The sequence below is a fragment of the Panicum virgatum genome, chromosome 4K, assembly GCF_016808335.1.
Source record: "Panicum virgatum strain AP13 chromosome 4K, P.virgatum_v5, whole genome shotgun sequence".
NCBI classification, from domain to species: domain Eukaryota; kingdom Viridiplantae; phylum Streptophyta; class Magnoliopsida; order Poales; family Poaceae; genus Panicum; species Panicum virgatum.
The window spans coordinates 6,529,673-6,550,165 of NC_053139.1; the positions used below are offsets into that span (position 1 = coordinate 6,529,673).

General features: G+C 55.1%; 3 protein-coding genes across 3 annotated transcripts; 1 reads left to right on the plus strand and 2 right to left on the minus strand.

Annotated features, from left to right (window-relative positions):
• Positions 1 to 877: 877 nt before the first annotated feature.
• Positions 878 to 1,621, minus strand: LOC120702820 (60S ribosomal protein L39). Its single transcript, XM_039986782.1, has 3 exons — positions 1,463 to 1,621; positions 1,254 to 1,357; positions 878 to 1,163 (listed from the first exon to the last, which is right to left on the minus strand). Exons 1-3 carry the CDS (start codon positions 1,463 to 1,465, stop codon positions 1,115 to 1,117), a joined length of 156 nt encoding a protein of 51 aa, XP_039842716.1. The 5' UTR covers positions 1,466 to 1,621; the 3' UTR covers positions 878 to 1,114.
• Positions 1,622 to 2,070: 449 nt separating this feature from the next.
• Positions 2,071 to 6,928, minus strand: LOC120701822 (probable histidine kinase 2). Its single transcript, XM_039985637.1, has 8 exons — positions 6,779 to 6,928; positions 6,138 to 6,359; positions 5,733 to 6,034; positions 5,345 to 5,576; positions 4,630 to 5,005; positions 3,853 to 4,421; positions 2,597 to 3,724; positions 2,071 to 2,497 (listed from the first exon to the last, which is right to left on the minus strand). The coding sequence occupies exons 1-8, from the start codon at positions 6,851 to 6,853 to the stop codon at positions 2,282 to 2,284; spliced, it is 3,120 nt and encodes a 1,039-aa protein (XP_039841571.1). The 5' UTR covers positions 6,854 to 6,928; the 3' UTR covers positions 2,071 to 2,281.
• Positions 6,929 to 9,364: 2,436 nt separating this feature from the next.
• On the plus strand, positions 9,365 to 12,194 carry LOC120702821 (exocyst complex component EXO70A1-like). The gene has a single exon (XM_039986783.1). It carries the CDS (start codon positions 9,651 to 9,653, stop codon positions 11,112 to 11,114), a length of 1,464 nt encoding a protein of 487 aa, XP_039842717.1. The 5' UTR covers positions 9,365 to 9,650; the 3' UTR covers positions 11,115 to 12,194.
• Positions 12,195 to 20,493: the final 8,299 nt, after the last annotated feature.

A 20,493-nucleotide genomic window follows, 5' to 3' on the forward strand; every position in this document is an offset into this window, starting at 1 on the left:
TGTGACACAGTCTCATGAATGGAAGCAAGCTAATAAATTTCAGAAAGACAAAAAAATCAAGGCTCAGAAAACATATGACAGCTTAAACGTTTCACACCACAACAGACACTTGATCTAATAGGGCATAAGAATTTCTAAAATCAGACATCATCATTGTTGCAAAACTAATTTCACAACATCATCATCATCCAAGACAACCAGACTATTGACTGACAATATAGTCACCACAACACAATACAGATCCACAGCACCTAAGGCTTACTCAAACTAGCTCAATTATATTTGAAATAGCTCCATAACACATTCTACATCCGGCAATTCTGTGTCCTGAGGCCAAAATCCATATACAAGCTAGAAGACAATAACAGGACACTGATTATCAATTGAGATCTGTAAACCAGATTTTCTAAAGAAGGTACGCCAGGAACAAAAAATATACATGATAACTTAGCAAGTGCAAGCATTCGCTACAGATGTACATGCACCTGTAACAAATGGGGAAATACAGTCAAAACCAACATAACATCACATAGTCTAAGCAACAATTGTCAGAACCACTACAATCCAGGCCTGCTCAGCAATAGACCTAACAAACCAGAAACGAACCATTTGTCCTTGTTCAATAGTAAATCATCGCATCAACAATAAGATACCAATGGTTGATTTATAAAAGGTCTGCTAACAAAATATAGTCATAAAACAAATGCTAGCACCAGCACAATCAACTAGGCATCCACAATACAATTTAACAGTGAAAGGTTATGCTAACTGCTCACGTCTGAAAGCTATACTTGCACTCTATCGAAAACCAACGATGGCAGCATACATATAGAAAGCCACACCTCCATCCATGAAACAGAAATGAACAAATGATTCAAGAAATAACTGCACCACTACAAATATAAGGTAACAAGGGTTCTTTACTTAGCATAGCAATGAAAGGTATCCAGATTACACCAGAGTACTACCAACTCTCTTAACATCACCAAAATCTTAATAAAAGCATCCTGGAATCACTTCCTAGCTTTCAGAAACACTGAATCACCCATAAAACATAAGGAAGATAGCTCTTAAACCCTAGCCTTCCGACGCAGTAGCAGGTCCATCCCCTCGCTCAGAAGCCAAGCTTGGTGCGGCGCCAGTGCCTGCGCTTCGCGTTGTACCTGAAAAAGCGCACAGACCAAAGCACAGGATTAGCAAGAACCAATTTCAAATCAGACGAGCGGGGGGGTTAGCGATAAAGCGACAGTCACCTGATGGTGTTGTCGGTGCGCATGCGGATCCAGTAGGGGATGGGGCGGTTCTGGCGCATCTTCTTGGCCAGCTTCTTCTTGATCCGGAAGGTCTTGTGCGACGGCTGCGCAGACAAAGAAGCAATCAAGAAACCACGTCAGAGAAACATCGAATCCACGGCCGCACAGGTCGAATTTCATGGAAGATAGGGCGAGAGCTAGGGCATTACCATCTTTGCGGTGGAGACGAAGAAGCGGCGGCGGCGGCGGCGCGAAAACCCTAACTGCGTGAAGAGTCACAGTGGTGGACGGTGGGGATTATACTAAGCGTGAAGAGTCATGGGCTCGTTGGGCCGGACATCTCATCCTGCAGTGGTGGTGGACTGCGGCAAAGGGCAGAGTAATGGGCCTATTAGACCGAGGCCCATTAGTCTCGTTGGTTTCCGTAAATTTTCGATGGAAAAAGTCCTGTGAACTTTAGGCCGATTCTGCATTAGCCAGTTATGCTGCCTGATGTGTTACTACGTCTAGTACTGTGCACACTAGATGATATACTAGGGATACAAGTACTGTGTTTCCTTTTCGAATGGGAAATGGAAGTATGTTTAGGTAAAAGAAGGAAAAGGAGCAAATATACCGCTCGAACCTCATTTATTTCATCATCACAAATTCTACGAAATTCATTTCCGCACGACATTGTGCAGATGGCATCACAAGTTTATAACCTTATGTTCATGGCATGCACAAGTTTGTAAAACTGAAACACTCTAAACTGAATATAACACGACTCTTCTAGAAAAGTCAAAATGAAATAAATAGATTAGAAGTAAAATCCAGATGGACCTAAGTTGTTGCGGTAGTTGTTTAAAATTTTCGAAAACAAAGTTGCTACGCCATTGTTTAGCTGCCAAAAGATACATGTTGCTGATGAACCCTAGCTAAGTCACTAAGACTATGAGCAATGACCAGATGGATGCTTGAATGTGATCATCGCCACCAAAACCGCCGATTTGCTGAGCCCTTCACGCGATGCAGAAATGCTTATTCCATCAATTCTCACGTTTGCAGACACGGCAAACAGCTTCCATTATCCTCTTCCGTTCTATCGGCTTCGTCAGGTGCAGATCCATCCCGGCATCGATAGCCTTCTGCAGATCCTCCTCCATGTTATGAGCAGTCAGAGCGATGATTGGAGTGTGAATCCCATAGCGGTGTTCTTCCTCGCGGATGAGTTTTGTCGCCTCGTAGCCATCAATATTGGGCATCTAAATTTAAAAAGAAAACGAAATATTAGTGTGTCAGACAGTCATCAGTTGGAGCTTTCTGTGTGCAGAGGCGTAGTCACAAGTTTTGGTTGAACAGACCTGGCAATCCATGAAGATGACATGGTATGGCAAGGGCACTTCACCCTCTTCTGGGACACTGGCTTGCTCAAGAGCTTCTTTGAACAAGTTCACAGCCACGGCTCCATCCTGAGCTACTCTGACAGTTGCCCCCAGATGGCTCAGCATTTTCTTTTGGATTGTTTGCAGCACCAAAGTGTCTTCAGCCAGCAAGACCTGCATCCCAGCCATTGGCTTATCATTTTCAGGTTTCTGTTCCTGGGCCAAGGATGCAGTCTCACTCTCAGCTGATGCCGCAGCTTCCTGCGCACGATGAACAACCACCTCTGGCAAATCTTGCTGCTGGTGACTGGTCCCAGCAATCTCAGGACTAACTTGAGAAGACTGCTGTGCTTGTGCATCTGAAACTTGGAGATCTCTCAGGGTCATGAGAAGCGTGAAGAGGCGAGACCCATGCACCGGCTTTCGCAGGACGAGATCGCAGCCCAGCTCCTTGAACCTCCTCAGATCATCAGATGGGGTCCTGATATCGTCCAGCAAAACAGTTTTGCATGGAGCCTGGTGCTTGATCCTGACAAGTTTCTCCATCTCCAGGCAAATCTCCATCGATCTACCACCGGACACGTCGATGACAACAAGGATGGAAGAAGGATGATGGCCCCCAAGGCTGCCTCTCCTGGGGCCGGTGCTGTTCCTCAGCGCCGGCAGGACCTGGCTGACCATCTCCTTGGAGCTGAAGCACCGGTCGTCCCCCTCGTCGGCGGTAGGCGCCGCCGCCGCCGCCGCCCTTGCAGCAGGGGTCGCGCCGTTGTGCAGCACCTCCACCAACGTCGAGGCGATGAACTCGGCGTGCAGGACAGGCCAAACTTTCACCCCAATGCTCTCCATCCATGTGTGCAGGATCCTCATGGTCTCACCGCCGCGAACGTGGAGGACGCAGTGGACGCCCTTGAAGCTGCGGTCCTCCAGAAACACCGACGCTCTGAAATTGGAGTGGCTCAGTGGGTCTGACGGTGCTGATGGTCCTTCCTCTATGTCTTGGGGTTCCTGCCTCTGGCTCATCTTCAGAAGCACGTTGAACGCGAAGCATGTTCCTCTCTCACCGGGCTCCTTGTCCTTGATGCTGATCTCTCCTCCCATCAGACGAACCTGTGGTCAGCACGCATCAGTCCATCAGATAAAGCAAAATTTTACAAAGAAAATGAACAAGAACTACATGTATATGCATGTATTCGGGAGTTCTTTAACATGTATAATAAATAAAAGAGAGAACTTACAAAGGATTGCACGATTCCGAGCCCCAAGCCGGTGCCGCCTTGCCCATCGTTCACCTGAACATAGTTCTCAAACACAGACAGCCTCTTCTCCTTGGGGATCCCTATGCCAGTGTCAGCCACTTCAAAGTAGAACTCAACCAGATTGGGGTCATTCTGCACATGATCCTGCTCATCAGGTTGCTCCCTTGCTCTGAACAAGCATCCGAAGGAACCGCCGCCGCCGCGCATCGGCCACTTAAACCTCGAGGGAGCGCTGACGCTGCTCCCGGCGATCGGCCGGTTCGCCCAGGCGCGGAGGACGACGTGGCCTTCGTCGGTGAACTTGAGGGCGTTGCCGAGCAGGTTGTCGAGGATCTGCTTGAGGCGCTTGCTGTCGCCGGTCACGGCGGCGCAGCGCAGGACCGAGAGGTCGCAGGGGTCCCAGACCACCTCGAGCCCCTGCCGGATGCCCGTCACGTTGGCCATGTCCACGGACTCCTGCAGGACGTCGGCCATGCTGAACTCGGCCTCCTGCAGCTGCATCTTCCCCGACTCCACCTTGCTCGTGTCCAGAATCGAGTTCAGTATATCTGCAAAAAAAATTCAAATCACATCCATGAACAGTATCTAGCTTGGTTCAAATAAAAATCGAGTTCAGCATATCAATTCACACTCTACACCTAGGTTCAAGAATCCTAGAAATAATTAATTTACTGAAATAAAATCACTGATGATGAACAACAAGTTTGATGCATGCTGCATGCATGCAGATTGGGATTGGCTGCAGAGAAGACTAACCGAAGAGCTTGTTGGTGCAGACGGCCATCTGGTCGAGGTTCTCCATGATGCCGGGGAGCGCCCGCGCCTCCGGCCGCGACATCTCCACGAGGCCTGCGATGGCGGAGAGCGCGGAGCGGATGTCGTGGCTGGCGCTGGCGAAGGCGTTGCTCTTGTTCATGCTCTTGCGCTCCGCCTGCCGCAGCGCCTCCTTCTGCCGGACCAGGTCGGCGTTCAGCGCCGCCTCCCGCGCCGCCGTCCGCCGCAGCGCGCGCACCGCCAGGACGCACGACGCCGCGGCCACCGCCAGCGCGGCGCCCGCGAAGACGACCACGGGGATGCCCAGCGCCCGGAGCATGTCGCCCTCGGGCCGCGACAGGAGCACCAGCCGGAACGCCTGCAGGTGCACGGCGTCGATCAGGAAGAAAAGATCGCGTGCATTGCATGCGTGTCAGGCCGCCGAAGCTGCTTCTTCAGCTTCCTTTTTTTCGTGAAAAGAAAGGGGGGAAATGGAAAATATGACGTGGACATGTAATGCATGCGCATCGTATCAGCACATTTAGGAAAGGGAAAAAAATACCAGATCAATGCAATTAAGGAAAATATTAGTAGTATCTGGTGATTTGCTCGAGGATCCGTACATGATACCTGACACGTCCTCATATTGCAAAAAAAAAAGGAGAGAGAGAGCTCGCGTACGTGTAAACTGTAGAGTAATGCGTCCGTGTGCACGTACCAGTTGTGCTCCGGAGACGTCAAAGTTCGTGCATGCGACTCTGTACTTGTGGTATAGCCCGTGGCCGGCGGCGAGAAGCTGGCCGAGCCTGGGCGCGTCGATGGCGGCGGCGGCGCACGTCGCCTTGGAGAACGCGCGCATCCTCTCTTCCTCGTCGTCGCCGGAACGGTTGGGCCGGCGCCCGAGCAGGAGTGGCTTGTAGGCGGCAGTCGCCGGCGCGCCGCGCGTGTCGCTGACAGCGTAGTACACGTCCAGGTACTCGTCCAGGTGGGCGACGCGGGAGGCGGCGGCGCCGAGGAGGTCGTCGACGGCGACCGCGGCCGAGACGATGCCGGCGTCTCCGGCCGGGGCGGAGAAGAAGAGCATCCGGACGCCCGGGCGCGCCCACCCGGCGCCGAGCGACGCGCGCGAGGCGTTCTTGCTGGCGAGGAGGGACCAGGCCGCCTTGGGCAGGTAGATGAGCCCCCCTGTGGCGGCGGCGGCGGCGGCCGTCCCGACCAGACCGCCGGTCGCCGGATCCACAGGCTGGGTCCTCCACTTCCACCTGTTGTGCGAGTCCGTGAACAGCGCCCTCACCCTGCCGCCCTCGTCGCGGTAGTAGGCGAACGCGCCGCCGTCGGCGCCGGCGTACGACACCTGCGCCAGCTGCGGCTGCACGGCGATGCCCATGAACATCTTGGTCCTGATCACCTGGCCAACAAAGCAACCACACTTGTCTTTATTTTTTTACATACGAAAACTCGCGCAATCCAAGCAGATTGATCGCGATGGAAATATGGAAGTGTAGAACTACTTGAGAGATGGAAGCTGGTGCTGATCCGTTGCTCTCCCGCGCGGCGCCGGCGATGGCGACGGCGGCACGGTTAGCCTCCAGGAGGGGCTCCATGCCGCCGGCGATGTGCCTGAACGCCACGCCCATGGCGCCTGCCTCGGTTTTGTTTACAGCATGTGTTGCGTCCCACGTGGAGACGTAGAACACCATGAGAGCGATCAGCGCGACGCCTGTGACGATCGCCTTCGTGCAGATGCGAACGTGTACAAGTGAGCCAGATGGGTATGAATGAAAAATATAAATGCTAGTTGTTCAAAAAAAAAATTAATGATGAACATTTCAAGTGCCATTTGTAACTTGGCCCATCCGTGCATTCTTTTTTTTCATTTATCCAAAACTGTGTTCATTTTAGTACGATTTCATATTTCTTTCCAAAAAGGGGGTCCGAATTCAACAAAACAAAAATCTACTTCGTTGTTCTCGTTCAAGTCCTGCCCCCGGAGAGGTGAATTTCAGGATCTCGATCCATGTTCATAACAAGGTAAAACAACACATGAGAATGATGAGCTACTACAAGTGAAAATACACACACACATGCCCATCTATAACAACTGCAACAGGAAACATGGAGCAGCAGTGATGGTCGGTGACCATTTCCTTACCAGTGGCAAAATAGAACAAAAGTATTGGAGAAGGCACCTGCTTCTTCTTCCTCTAACCTTCCCCACAGTCGCCATGGCCCTCCAGCAAGCTTTTCTTTTTCTTACCGCACTGGCACCAGACCAAGAAGTCAAGCACGAGTATGGGAAGCGGTTGACTTGTGAGGAGTAGACGAGTGTCTCCAGGTCAATGGGTCCCTTTTTTTATAGGCGCCCGGCCGGGAGACCAGGAGAGGAATCCCGGCGCGGTTTCGGTGGCTCGCCGCCGCCGCCGGTTTTGCAGTCTGGACGGACAGCCACGAGCGGTTTTGCCGCCGGTTTGTGTGAAAAGGAATAAAGGATGCCACTCGAGGAATCTGAGGTTTAACTATTGGCCAAATCTCACAGGTCGACCATCATATTTTTCTGATTTTTTTATTCGACCGTTAGGATATATTCCTCACATGTGGACGTCGCGTGGCGTGCTGCGCGCTGGCCGAGGCACGCTGGGCAGCCGCACGGCGATCGCCGGGCATTTTGTTTGATCTTGGAGATATACTTGGATTATTTTAATATCACGGTTGGCTGGTCGCCCATCAATGTTGGAGATATATTTTTTGAAAAGTTTCAATGTTGGAGATATAGTGCCGGTTACAAAGATCAGGAAAACCGTGGATGGACCTTGGTCGGCAGTATCGTCACCACCCAGCAGATTTTGAACTTGGATACTTAGGATTCGTGTGTTCAAAGAGAAGATAGCGTGTAAACTAAAAACAATGCTTTCATACACACGCATATCGCCAATAATTGAGTTGCAAATAACATATAAATTATCATATACCTAACATGTCTAGTTTTTTAGCGGTTTTTATTGATCTGCTGTCGTTTTCAAACTATTTGCATGGATTACATGTTGTCTCTTGCGGATAAAGTATGCTATAATAAACATTCGAACGTGCAAATTCTTAACAGTTGTAACGCTAAACCATTTCGACATTAATGTACTCCGACGCCGGATGGAGATGAGGTCGGCATTGCCATATCTGTTTTTTCAGATGAAGAGTAATGGTAAAGGTACGGAATGTCGCTACTTGGTCCAAACAAAACTTAGAGCAGGATTATATTGATGTACCCTATCATCGGATGAAAGTGAACTCATAGGTTAGGATATTTGTCGTATGTGTTTTCGGTTGAGGAGTAACGCTAAAAGTAGGAATAATGTCGCTACTCGACCCAAACAAAAAAGTTATTATGGGTATGCGCCTAATTTAATTAAGTGTCGTCTAGACATTTGGACTTTTGAAGATAAGAAGAGTCGCTCCGCAATTTAATTAAGAGATGTTTGGAGAGTTGAACTCTCGTGGATAACGGATCACTCTATAGAGTGCTACATGACTCAAATCTATGCACATGGGATTCGAACTGTGGTTGCCACCTTCACTTTACAATGCGCTAGTCAACCAAGCCAAAGTCCGCTTGCAACATATAAGTAGCTTGTATTGTAACATGATATTTTCGGGGATGAATTTATTTCCCAACTTTGCCATTGCAGAGGTCACGAAAGAAAATAAGAAAAGGTTTCCGAGCTCTCGAGGAAGAGGAATTTGTATGTGTGTCCGTGACCGTTCTAAAAGCCATCCGCATGCGGCAACCTGCCGGTTCCGCTCGCTCGGTCGTTCTTGCGCTCGACCGCGGGCCGGTGGCTGGACCGGAGGGTTTGACTTATGAATCTGTGACTCGTCGTAGTAGTAGACTAGACTTGTGCAGTTGCGAAGGAAACCGGGAGAGGAGCCCCTTGCGCGGTTTTGCTCGACGCCACCGGCCGCCAATGGTTCGGACGGTTTTGCCCCGGCGGGCAAGGGGCAACGGCAGTAGGAAAAGGATAAGAGGCGATCTGCGATTTGAGTATTGGCCAAATTTCACGAGTTAACCACGTCAAATTTTCGATTTTGCTTATTGACCGTAGAGAGATTTCTCACGCACGGGCCGAGGCGGCCTTGCACGCTCACGGTGTGTGCAGTGCCAGCCAGCAGCCACAACACGGCGATCACCGTACGTGCGTCCCAGTGGTGGTTTGCTGGGACTCACAGCGTGTCAAATCAGGAGAAATTTGGGATCCCAAATTACTGATTTTAGGAGACGTGTCATCAAAGTGAGGGAGGAAAAAGGACCTGTAGAGCCTTATTAGCGCTTCATATTGTGGGTTCGATTCCTCGTGAGTGCAAATTTCTTGGGATTAAATAACATTGTGCTTTCAGTAGTAGGAGACGTATCAGTCAACAACGAGCCGTTTGTGACGATTCTATTAATTTTGAGGATTTGCCAACTCTGCCTTCGAAAATGATCATAGACGTAAGTTTTGCGTTTATAAAGATGAGTGTGCATGTGTATTTGAGTTTTACTGTGTAATTTTTTTTTAAAAAAATTGTGTGTGGGAGGTGAACCCGTGCATCCCATTCTCACCGGATGGTGTAGACTCGCTCGCAGAGTCCACGCCCGCGGCGTCGTCTAGAACTAAATCGCCTCCGTTCTTGCTAGGAATTTGGATTGTGATGGTCTTACGGCTTCGTCCAGCACTCCAGTCTCCACTCGTACAAAACTACAAAAAGCCGCATGGAGCCAGAGCAGAGGACTCAAGCCGAGCGCGTCTAGCCGTCCCCCAGTCAATGGCGCTGCTTGGCGCGGCCACGCTCCCGAAAGAAGCTGCAGAAGGTGACGCGACGGCGACAGACGGCGCCACCATTGGTCCGCCGTTTCTCAATCTCTTCTTCCGCTCCGCCGGCTCGCCTAATCCTACATTCCTACCCCGTTTGCCGCGGCCTGCATGCCAGCGCGTCGCCGGGAGGGAAGCTAACCTCACCATTCTTCCAGCCGGGCGGCGAGCGCCGCCGCCGCCATGTACCCGTGCCTCAGCATCGAGGGCTACGACGACAGCAGCAGCGGTGGCAGCAGCCCGGTCTCCTACCGCTCCGGCCCCTCGGAGAGCGACGGCTCCAGCAGCAGCAACGCCGACGAGTTCTGCCCCGACCCGTACCCGAGCGGGTCCGATTCGCCTTCCTCCTCCTCCTTCGTCCGCGACGGGGTGGACCGCACAAGCTTCCTTACGGCGGCGTCCGCCTGCGTGCTCGACGACATCGACAGTCACCGGCAGCGCATGCTCGCCCTCCTCCCGGCCTTCTCCTCTCCAGCCGGGGCCGGCGCACGCGCTCAACCCTTGTCTCGCTGGCTCTCCGGGTTCGGCGTCGGCTGGGTTCTGGACATGGACGCGTCCGGCTTAACCGGCGCCGCCGCCGAGAGACTCCCGCGCCGGGAAGTCGGGAGAAGGGTCAGGGCGTGGGCGCAGGCGCTGGGCACCATGGAGCGCGTCTTCCGCCTCCGGCACCGGGAGCTCACGGTCAAGCAGGTGGAGGCTCTGGGGGAGCTCGCGGCGGCGAGCCCCGGCGCGATGCTCAGGCTGGCCCGGGCCGTCGCCGCGCTCGAGAGCTCCCCGTCGAAGCTGCTCGCGGCGCTCGACGTGTACGCCCCGGTCTCGGAGGCGTTCCCCGTCCTTGGGAGGATGTTCTCCTGGGGCCCCTCCCACCCCGTCTCGGCTGCCGCCGGGGGCACCCTCGCCGCGCTGGTGGACGCGACGCGGAGCTGCGGCCGCGACCTCAGGGCGTTCGTTCGCTCGCACTACCCGTGGCGGATGCCGCAGGGCGGCGAGGTGCACCCGTGCGTGGGGTTCTGGATGGGCTACTTCCGCTGCCTGCTGCGCAACCGCATCTCGCTCTGCTTCGTTCTCGGCGGCAGCGGCGACGGCGATGGCGAAGATGCGCCGCCGGGCGCCGAGGGCGGCTTCGGCCTGGTGACGGAGCTGATCTCGTGCCTGGAGGCCGTGCTCGAGGAGAAGTCGGCGGCGCTCGCGTTCCCGGGTCTGCGGCAGGTGTTCATGCTCAACAACACGTTCGCCATCGTGCGCCGCGCCGTGCGCTCCGACCTCAAGCTGTTCCTGCCGCCGGGATGGGTCCGCGCCCGCGACGAGCGCATGGAAGGGTTCATCAAGGGCTACATGGACGTATCATGGGCGCCCGTCGTGGCGCGCTTGGACGACGCAGGCGGCACGAAGGCGTCCGCCGTCCTCCGCCGCCGGACGGCCAACCGGCTGAGCGTGTTCTACTCGGCGCTGGAGAACGCCTACAGCGCTCAGAGGTGCTGGAAGGTGCCCAACCCCGTGCTCCGAGGTGTACTCCGGAAAACCGTCTCGGGGAACGTCGTGCCGGCGTATCGCCGGTACCTGGAGGACCACCCGGAGGTTGACGTTGCTGTCGGGCGCTCCGCGGAGGAGCTGGAGCAGCAGCTGTCGGACTTGTTTGAAGGCTAGAAGACGGCGTTGAGTAGAAGTACAGGATCAGCAGAAAGTTCATACATTTACAAGGAAACAGAGTTACAGAACTTAGTTCGGTAGCTTTGCTGTATCAGAAATTCAGAATTCACAACACAGAGATCAAAGACCGGATTGCGCAGGATTGCCTGAGTTGAATTCTGAAACTTTCAGTTCCAACTTTCATATGTTTAGTTTGACGGGCGACAGAAGGGCCAATGCCCTCGTGCACTTCCATATGAATGAAATCTCTATCTCTAAGTGACGAAACCTGCGGACGATTCTTGAGCGGGCATTGGGCCACGTCGCTCCCAAATTCTTAACCGTCAGATCTTATATCTATGGTTAAAACTGAAACCCTCGGCCATCTTCTGGATGCTTCGTCCACACAACGACTTTTTCTTGCCTCGCGGCCGCCGGCACGACCGTTCTTCTCCCTCGCCGCAATTGAGAGCATCCAAGGGCAGGGCCTTCTTCCGTCAGCGTCGGCGTCACCTCGCGGCCACCAGACACCAGCACGTACGCTCCCTCCATCGGAAGGGGAGATGGCGGCGGCCGAGTGCTGAGGCTGCATGTCGACTTCAGTCAGCCCTCGAGATGGTGTGGCGGCCGCATGTTACGCCGGCGACCAGCAGAAGATGAGATTGCAAAAAATAGCTGCCTACTGCTCAAGATCGAAAAAAAAAAACAAATCAAATCCATTCTCTTCGCATCTCCAATTTCTACTCCACGAAGATGGCTGGTGGTGCTGTGATTACTTGGCATCGAGGAGCTAGCTCATGTTAACGCAGGCGAACGCACGCGGCGGTCGCTACAGACGTAGCAGCCTACGAGTATATGCTACCCGGCAGCCGGCAGCCGTGGGCCTGCGTGCCCATTGAGGAATCACACCGATGTACATTCAGATTCAGTTCCAGAATGTGCAGATGCGTGCAGGTGCTTCCTTCAGTAGAGAAGCAGCTTGTTTGATTCGCTGGATTCGAGATTAAAGCATATTGTTTTGCGCGACAGGTCAGTAAGCAAATGCTGACTGATCCCTTTGATTGAGCTGTGCAAATCCGCACACACTTGATTGCTACACTCAAATTGGCTCAGTTATTTCCTTGATCCTGTATAAAGTTTTTTCTTTTATCATTTGGTATATATACTGTATCCGCAGCTATGTGGATATTATCTTTTAGTAGTTTCCCGAAAGTTAGTCCATGTCCTCCATCCCCTTGCCCTGCTACATAACAGTGAGATATGATCGATTAATCATTTCTTTATTTCTTTTAGCTTATTTCAAATGGATGCCAGTGTAGGCACTTTTGTGTCCATGGAGTTTGGGAACTTCCACACATTATGTTCTTGCATACACACCAGGATGGCTAAAATCTCTGAAGCATTAGGTCCAATGTTTGTAGGAGCACATATGCATGGGACATATCTCATAACTATATAAGTCATTTGTTGGTCAATAGTCCAATGCTACTAGGTCATGTTAAAAGGCGCGGCAACGCCGCGGCCCTATTTCTAGTGAAAGAGGAAGCGAACGGGCCATATTCAGATATCCTCCTGATATAGAAAGGGGATGACAGGATGTTAACAGTGGACATCAGAATATCAGATATCCTCATGTACTTGAAGATTATGATTTAGGAAAATGGTGATGGATGTTGCTGAAGTTCGGTGGACTTGAAGAAACTTACCCAGCATCGGGTGAGATGGTTTGGACATGTCCAACGAAGGCCTCCTGAGGCGCCGGTGCGTAATAGGGTTCTTGAGCGGGTCGATAATGTAAAGAGGGGTAGAAATAGACCTAAACTGACGTGGGATGAGTCGGTTAAGAGAGACCTTAATGTTTGAAATATTTCTAAAGAGATAGCTTTGGATAGGAGCTGTCGTGGTGCTGCAAACCACAGCCGGGTGGCGGAAGGCACCCGCCCAGCCCAGAGGGTGTATACTCGGGGGTTAGCTAGTCCTAGTTCGATCTCTCCCAAGAACACGATGAACACCGCGGGATTAGAGTGGTTCGGGCCGCCGGAGCGTAATACCCTACATCCACTGTGTGTTGTATTGCCTTCCCTTGAGAGAGAGAGTTCGCGAGAGCTGGTGTGTCTTTAGAGCTTGTAGTGCACAGCGAGCGCCTCCCTTTTATATCTCAAGGGAGGCGCGTACATGGCTATTGGGTCCCCGACAGGTGGGCCCAACGATGTAGTATAAGAGAACGTACTGTTCATACATTATGGCGTCGCAGGCAGAAGGAGATCTCTCTCCTGGATTCCCTTACCTGCTCCTGGAGTCCCTCGTTCATCATGTCCAGGCGCTGTCTTGTCGGGACGATGCCAGACGTAGCTAGTGGCGTCGCCTGCCACGTAGCTTAACGGGCTGTGTAGCTTGCGGTGTAGGCGGCATGATGGAAAAGTGCCGTGCCGTCGTATCTATTTAATGCTGCAGACGGGCTCTGCGCGGGTGCGGCACAGGCGGCTGCACTGTGCGCCTTGGTAATACACGGTGCACAGTGAGGCCTGACAAAGGCTGTCCCGCGTGCCGCGGCGACAGAGCACGCCTCAACCATCCGCATTAAATGCGGTGGGTGGGCGAGTCTCCCAGCGGAAGACTCGCGCACGAGCCCGCGCCTCCGGGACACATGGCGGTTCCGAACCGCCACGCAGTAAGGGGGGGTCCGGACGGACGCGGGAGGTCCCGGACCCCTATGGGGGGCCCGAGGCCTCAGTTGTCAGCTCGGAGCTTCCCTTCATTAGAGACACGTTGCGTCTCCGGACCCATCCCCAGGCGGGGAACGGGTCCGGGGCCGTTGGCCTGGTGAGGGAAGAGCCTGACCCGTGGGGCCTGGCTACTCCGCCCTTTCCGCGCAGTTACGGATAACTACGCGGGTCCTGCCTTGCCGCAGTAAGAGTGGGTATCCCTGCTACAAGGTACCGACAGTGGCCCCCGGGCCCACCTTGGGGGAGGTACGAGCCCACAGGTGGGGCCACTACTGCGATTTGGCTCTGCATAGCTTGAAGCTTCTTACTGCAGGGGTGTCGTCCGGTTGCCCCATAGTACGCACGGAAGCTCGTCAACCCATTTGGTACCATGCTTCTTCAAGCAGTTGTAGGTGCGGGTCTTGAGTCCCCTGAGGATTTGTGCATTCGCTCTGTCAACCTGCCCATTGCTGCGGGGATGTGCCACGGACGCAAAGCATAGCTGGATGCCGATGTCCTCGCAGTACTCTTGGAAGAGTCTGCTTTTGAATTGGGTCCCGTTGTCCGCGATGATGCGGTTTGGGACGCCGAATCTGCACACAATGGACTTGAGGATTGCGACTGCTGATTTCTTTGTGATATTCACCACAGGGGCAACCTCCGGCCACTTTGTGAACTTGTCGATGGCGACGTAGAGGAACCGGTACCCGCCGACGGCCCGGGGGAATGGCCCTAGGATATCCACACCCCACACAGCGAACGGCCATGAGGGCGGAATCATTTGCAGAGCTTGAGCCGGTGTGTGTATTTGCTTCGCGTGGAATTGGCATGCTTTGCAGGACTTTACCAGCTCAGCCGCATCCTGGAGTGCTGTTGGCCAGTAGAAGCCATGCCGAAAGGCCTTGCCAACAAGCGTGCGAGATGAGGAATGACTTCCACACTCGCCTCCATGGATCTCCGCGAGCAACTCGCGGCCCTCTCCCTGGGAAATGCACCGCATGAGAACACCATTGGCGCCACGGCGGTAGAGATCCCCTTCTACCACCGCGTAGCGTTTAGCCAATCGGACTATGCGCTCAGCGGACACATCGTCATCAGGGAGGATGTTATCTTTCAGGTAGCCCCGGATCTCGGAGATCCATGCATCGGGAGCTTCCTGAGCAGGTGGGAGTGGCTCTGCGAGGTCACCAGGATCCTCAACAGAGCACACAGCCCAGGCTGGGCACCATAGGTGGGATGCCGCCGGGATTGCTAGCTTCGAGGTGCTAGCTTGATCCCCTTCACCCAGTTCGGTCGGCCGGGCGGTAGGTCTCAGCAACCGCCTTTCGAAGACACCCCCGGGCACGGATGCCCAGGTAGATGCTCTTGCGGAGAGATCATCTGCTGCTGAGTTGAGTTCGCGGGGAACATGTTGCAGTTCCAGGGCATCGAAGTCCTTCTCGAGCTTCCTCACGTGCATGAGGTACGCCGCGAGCTGGGGATTGTTGCAGGTGCAATCCCCTCGGACCTGCTTGATGATTAGCTGGGAATCCCCCTTCACCAGAAGCTGCCGGACCCCCAATGAGAGGGCTTGCGTCAGGCCAAAGATCAGAGCTTCGTACTCCGCCATGTTGTTGGTGGCCTTGAACTCAAGGTGCACCATGTACTTCAGCTGATCTCCGGTTGGGTCGATGAGGACCACACCAGCTCCAGCCCACTTCTCGCGGGCGGACCCGTCGAAGAAGAGTGTCCAGTGGGGCTCGGTGAAGACTGGTGTCCTGATTTCCAGCTCCGGGGGTCCGGCATTGACGTCCGGACCCCCAGAATTGCTTGGGGAAGGGGTCCACTCCGCTATGAAATCAGCCAGGATCTGGATCTTTACTGCATGGCGAGGCTGGAAGTCCAGTTGGAACTCAGCCAGCTCTGCCGCCCACTTGGCGATATTGCCTGTGGCGTTGGAGTTGTGTAGGATCGCTCTTAGCGGGTAAGAGATCACTACGACAACTCGGTGTGCTTGAAAGTAGTGGCGCAGTTTCCTGGACGCAATAAGTATCGCATAGATAAACTTATGCGTCTCAAGATACCTGGCCTTCGCCTCGTGGAGGACTTCGCTGACGTAGTAAACTGGCTTTTGGACGGTCCGGACCCTAGTTACCGGGTCCGGCTCTCCCTTATCCACCACATCAGGCCCTTGGGCCCCCAGCGGTTCTGGGTTCCCACTGGGACGAGGCTCCTCCGGACCCGCTTGTGCGGGGTCTGGACCTTCAAGCTGGGGTGAGGCTGACGCCCCCCCGTGTCCGGGGTCCGGCTCACCATCCTTGGCCGGGGAGACCCTGGTGTTCCCCTGGAGAGCTTGCTCCGTCCTTTCGGCGACCAGCACCATGCTGACTGCCTCCGCAGACGCAGCAAGATACAGAAATAACGGCTCACCGGGCTCTGGAGCCACCAATACTGGCAGCGAGGTGAGGTGCTGCTTCAGTTCCTGGAAGGCCTGTTCAGCCTCTTTGGTCCAAGAAAATGGACCGGTCCTCCTCAATAGTTTGAAGAAGGAAAGGGCCCTCTCAGCCAGCCTCGATATGAAGCGGCTAAGAGCAGCGAGAGATCTAATAAGCTTCTGGACGTCCTTGATGCGGCCAGGAGGCCTCATCGCTTCGATTGCCTTGATTTTGGTTGGGTTTGCCTCGATGCCTCGATGTGAGACCAGGAAACCCAGCAGCTTCCCTGCTGAGACGCCGAAGATGCACTTCTCGGGGTTCAGCTTCGTGCGCGTGGCGCGGAGCAAGTCGAAGACGAGGGACAGGTCCTCCACTAGTGTTGACCCTACCTTAGTCTTTACCACAATGTCATCGACATAAACCTCAACAATGTCTCTAATTAGATTACAGAAGGTTTTGTTCATAGCTCGTACAAACGTGGGTAAGGCATTTCTTAGACCATATGGCATGACAATGTAGCAATAAAGCCCATCTATTGTTACAAAGACAGTATGCTTCCTATCCCCTCTAGACATCTGAATCTGGTGGAAACCAGAGTATGCATCTAGGAAAGACAAAAGGTCACACCCGGAGGTGGAGTCCACGATCTGATCGATACGTGGAAGAGGATAGGGGTCTTTAGGACATGCCTTGTTGAGGCTGGTGTAGTCGATGCACATCCGAAGCTTCCTGTTGGCCTTTTGGACGACGACCGGATTGGCCAACCACTCAGGGTGGTGGACCTCCTCGATGAAGCCAGCGTGAAGGAGCTTGCGGACTTCTTCGCGGATGAAGTTCTGCCGCTCCACGGACTGTTTCCGAGGCTTTTGGCGCACCGGCGTGGCGTCGGGGTAGATCCTCAGATTGTGCTCGATCACTTCCCTGGGGATCCCGGGCATCTGTGACGGTTCCCAGGCGAACACGTCGACATTTGCCAGGAGGAAAGCGATGAGCGCGTCTTCCTATTTCTCCTCCAGGTTCCCCGCAATGCGGGTGGTCCTGGCCGAGTCCGCTCCAATCTGCACCGTCTTCACGGGAACATGGTTCGGATCGGACGGTTGGACCTTGGGAGCCTTTGCAGGCGCCCTGGATTGCGAGGTGGATGGATCCTCCTCGGAACGTGCTGCCTCTGCCGCCAGAGCATGCAGTCTTTCAACTGCCGCGACAGCAGCGGTGCGATCACCCTGCACGGTGAGGACTCCGGCAGGGGAAGGCATCTTCAAGACCAAATACCCGTAATGAGCAATGGCCATGAAGCGGTAGAGTGCCGGTCAGCCAATGATGGCGTTGAACGGGAGGTTTACTTCCGCAACACCGAACAGAACGCTCTCCGTGCGAAAGTTCTCCTCGGTCCCGAACGTGACTGGTAGTGTGATGCTCCCCAGAGGGAACACCGGATGTGGGCCCACTCCGGAGAATGGGCGAGAGGGAGTCAGCTTGGACTCCGGGATCTGCAGCTGCTTGAATGCTGCATAGCTGATGACGTTGAGGCCAGCCCCACCGTCGATCAGCACGTGGTAGAGCCTCACGTTGGATATGACAGGAGCGGTGACTAGGGGTAGTACACCAGCTCCGGCCATATTCTCCGGGCAGTCGGATGGCCCGAAAGAGATGGTGGTGTTCATCCACCTCTGGTGAGGCGCCGCCTTCGGGACCCCCGGCTTCACCGAAAGGACCTCTCGGCGAAGGGTCTTCACGTCCCGCCGGGAGACAAGCTCCCAGCTCCCGCCGTACAGCTTCTTGCGGCGATCGCCGTTGTCGGAATCGGAGTCGTCGTCGTGGTAGACGCCCTTCACCTCCCGAACGGGGGACTGGTACCCCAGCTCCTTCTCCCCAGCAGCGGCTCCGCTGTCGGAGGCCTTCTCCTTGCCAGGCCGCTGGCGAGGAGGGGGTGAACCATCCTTGGAGGACTGCTCACGCCGCCCACTGACCCGCTTTGCGAGCTTCTGGATCTCACGGCAGTCAGCGGCGCTGTGGCGAGCGGTGGGATGCACTGGGCGTGAACCTCCGCTTCCACCTTGCGGGCGAGGGCGTTTGCCATGTGCATTCTGGCCCCCAGCCGCTGCTGGCGCTGCTGCTGCAACGACTGGTCCGCCAGAATGTAGTTCCCCACGGCTCCGGTTCTTGTTCTTCTTCTTCTTGCCACCGCCCTGAGTGGTAGCTCCGGAGCCACCAGCCTTGGTGTCTCCGTCTTGGGGGCTGAGTGCCATGCACGGCCCTCAGCGGCCCTGGCACACTTGTCTGCCAGGGAGAAAAGCGTAGTGACGCTTTCCACCTCGTGCGTCGCCAGCTTCTCGAGCATCTCCTCGTCACGTACCCCCTGACGGAAAGTAGTGATAATAGATGCATCTGAGATACGAGGAATGGTACCCCGTACCTTGGTGAAGCGCGAGATGAAGGCCCGGAGCGTTTCTCCAGGTTTTTGCCTCACGGCGTGAAGGTGTGCCTCCACACCATGCTGCTGGTATACGCTGGCGAAGTTCGCTGTGAACCTCGCACAGAACTCTTCCCAGGACTGGATCGTCCCAGGTGTAAGGTTCATGAGCCAAGTCCGGGCTGGCCCAGACAAGGCTACATGAAAGTAGCTCGCCATGACGGCGCCGTTACCACCAGCAGCTGTGATGGCGGTAACGTACACCTGCAGTAATTCCGACGGGTTAGTGGTACCGTCGTACTTCTCCGGCAGGTGCGGGCGGAACTTGGACGGCCATGCTACGGCGCGGAGGTGCTCCGCCAGTGCAGCACAGCCCACCCCAGCCACCGGTGCGCCTAACTGTATCCGGGCGTTCACCGGGGGCTTGGGCGCCACCACATCCAAGTCGACGTTGAGGTTGCGGCCCTCAATGTTAAGACGGCGCTCTCGCGCCCTCTCGACGGAGATGCGGGCATCCTCTCCCGCGCGCCGGCGGTTGAGCTCCGCCCGCAGGTCTTCCGTTCATGCACCCCTCACGGTGGGGGAGCGCACGGACGCCGACGCACCGCCCTGACGCTGGCGGTAAGGTACCACCGCATTGCCGGGCGGAGGTCGTTGCCCAGTCCTTGCAGAACTGGGGGAGGCCTGAGCCAGGTGGAGGAGACGGTCAACGTCGTCCCGCCACTGCCTCAGGGCGTCTGGCGAGGCTGCCTCAGCCGGGGGGTTGCGGAGCAACTCCCTAGCTGCTGCCAGCGCTCCGCCGCTCGCAGCTTGTGAGGGGGCCCTTGATGGGCGCCCTGACTCTTGCTGCCGAGCAGCGCGCGCCGCCGTCGCCGGTGGCTGCTCCACAGGTACAGTTGCCCATGGAGCAAGGACGCGAGAGGCGCGTGGCGTGGAGGACGCCACACCCTCTGTCATCTCCACATCGTCCACACAAACCATCGAGACGAGGAAGAGATGGGCTGCGACTAGCTAAAGCTCCCCTACCTGGCGCGCCAAATGTCGTGGTGCTGCAAACCACAGCCGGGTGGCGGAAGGCACCCGCCCTAGCCCAGAGGGTGTATACTCGGGGGTTAGCTAGTCCTAGTTCGATCTCTCCCAAGAACACGATGAACACCGCGGGATTAGAGTGGTTCGGACCGCCGGAGCGTAATACCCTACATTCACTGTGTGTTGTATTGCCTTCCCTCGAGAGAGAGAGTTCGCGAGAGCTGGTGTGTCTGTAGAGCTTGTAGTGCACAGCGAGCGCCTCCCTTTTATATCTTAAGGGAGGCGCGTACATGGCTGTTGGGTCCCCGACAGGTGGGCCCAACGATGTAGTATAAGATAACGTACTGTTCATACATTATGGCGTCGCAGGCAGAAGGAGATCTCTCTCCTGGATTCCTTGCCTGCTCCTGGAGTCCCTCGTTCATCATGTCCAGGCGCTGTCTTGTCGGGACGATGCCAGACGTAGCTAGTGGCGTCGCCTGCCACGTAGCTTAACGGGCTGTGTAGCTTGCGGTGTAGGCGGCATGATGGAAAAGTGACGTGCCGTCGTATCTATTTAATGCTGCAGACGGGCTCTGCGCGGGTGCGGCACAGGCGGCTGCACTGTGCGCCTTGGTAATACGCGGTGCACAGTGAGGCCTGACAAAAGCTGTCCCGCGTGCCGCGGCGACAGAGCACGCCTCAACCATCCGCATTAAATGCGGTGGGTGGGCGAGTCTCCCAGCGGAAGACTCGCGCACGAGCCCGCGCCTCCGGGACACGTGGCTGTTCCGGACCCCCACGCAGTAAAGGGGGGGTCCGGACGGACGCAGGAGGTCCCGGACCCCTATGGGGGG

Excerpts from the sequence above, each read along its gene's own strand:
- LOC120702820 (XM_039986782.1), bottom strand. Across the intron at positions 1,164-1,253 it reads CGCACCGACAACACCATCAG|GTACAACGCGAAGCGCAGGC; the intron begins GTGACTGTCGCT and ends GCGCTTTTTCAG.
- LOC120701822 (XM_039985637.1), bottom strand. The coding sequence starts at position 6,853 with ATGGCGACTGTGGGGAAGGTTAGAGGAAGAAGAAGCAGGTGCCTTCTC. Across the intron at positions 4,422-4,629 it reads CTGCACCAACAAGCTCTTCG|ATATACTGAACTCGATTCTG; the intron begins GTTAGTCTTCTC and ends TTTTTTTTGCAG. Across the intron at positions 2,498-2,596 it reads TCATCTTCATGGATTGCCAG|ATGCCCAATATTGATGGCTA; the intron begins GTCTGTTCAACC and ends TTTTAAATTTAG.
- LOC120702821 (XM_039986783.1), top strand. The coding sequence starts at position 9,651 with ATGTACCCGTGCCTCAGCATCGAGGGCTACGACGACAGCAGCAGCGGT.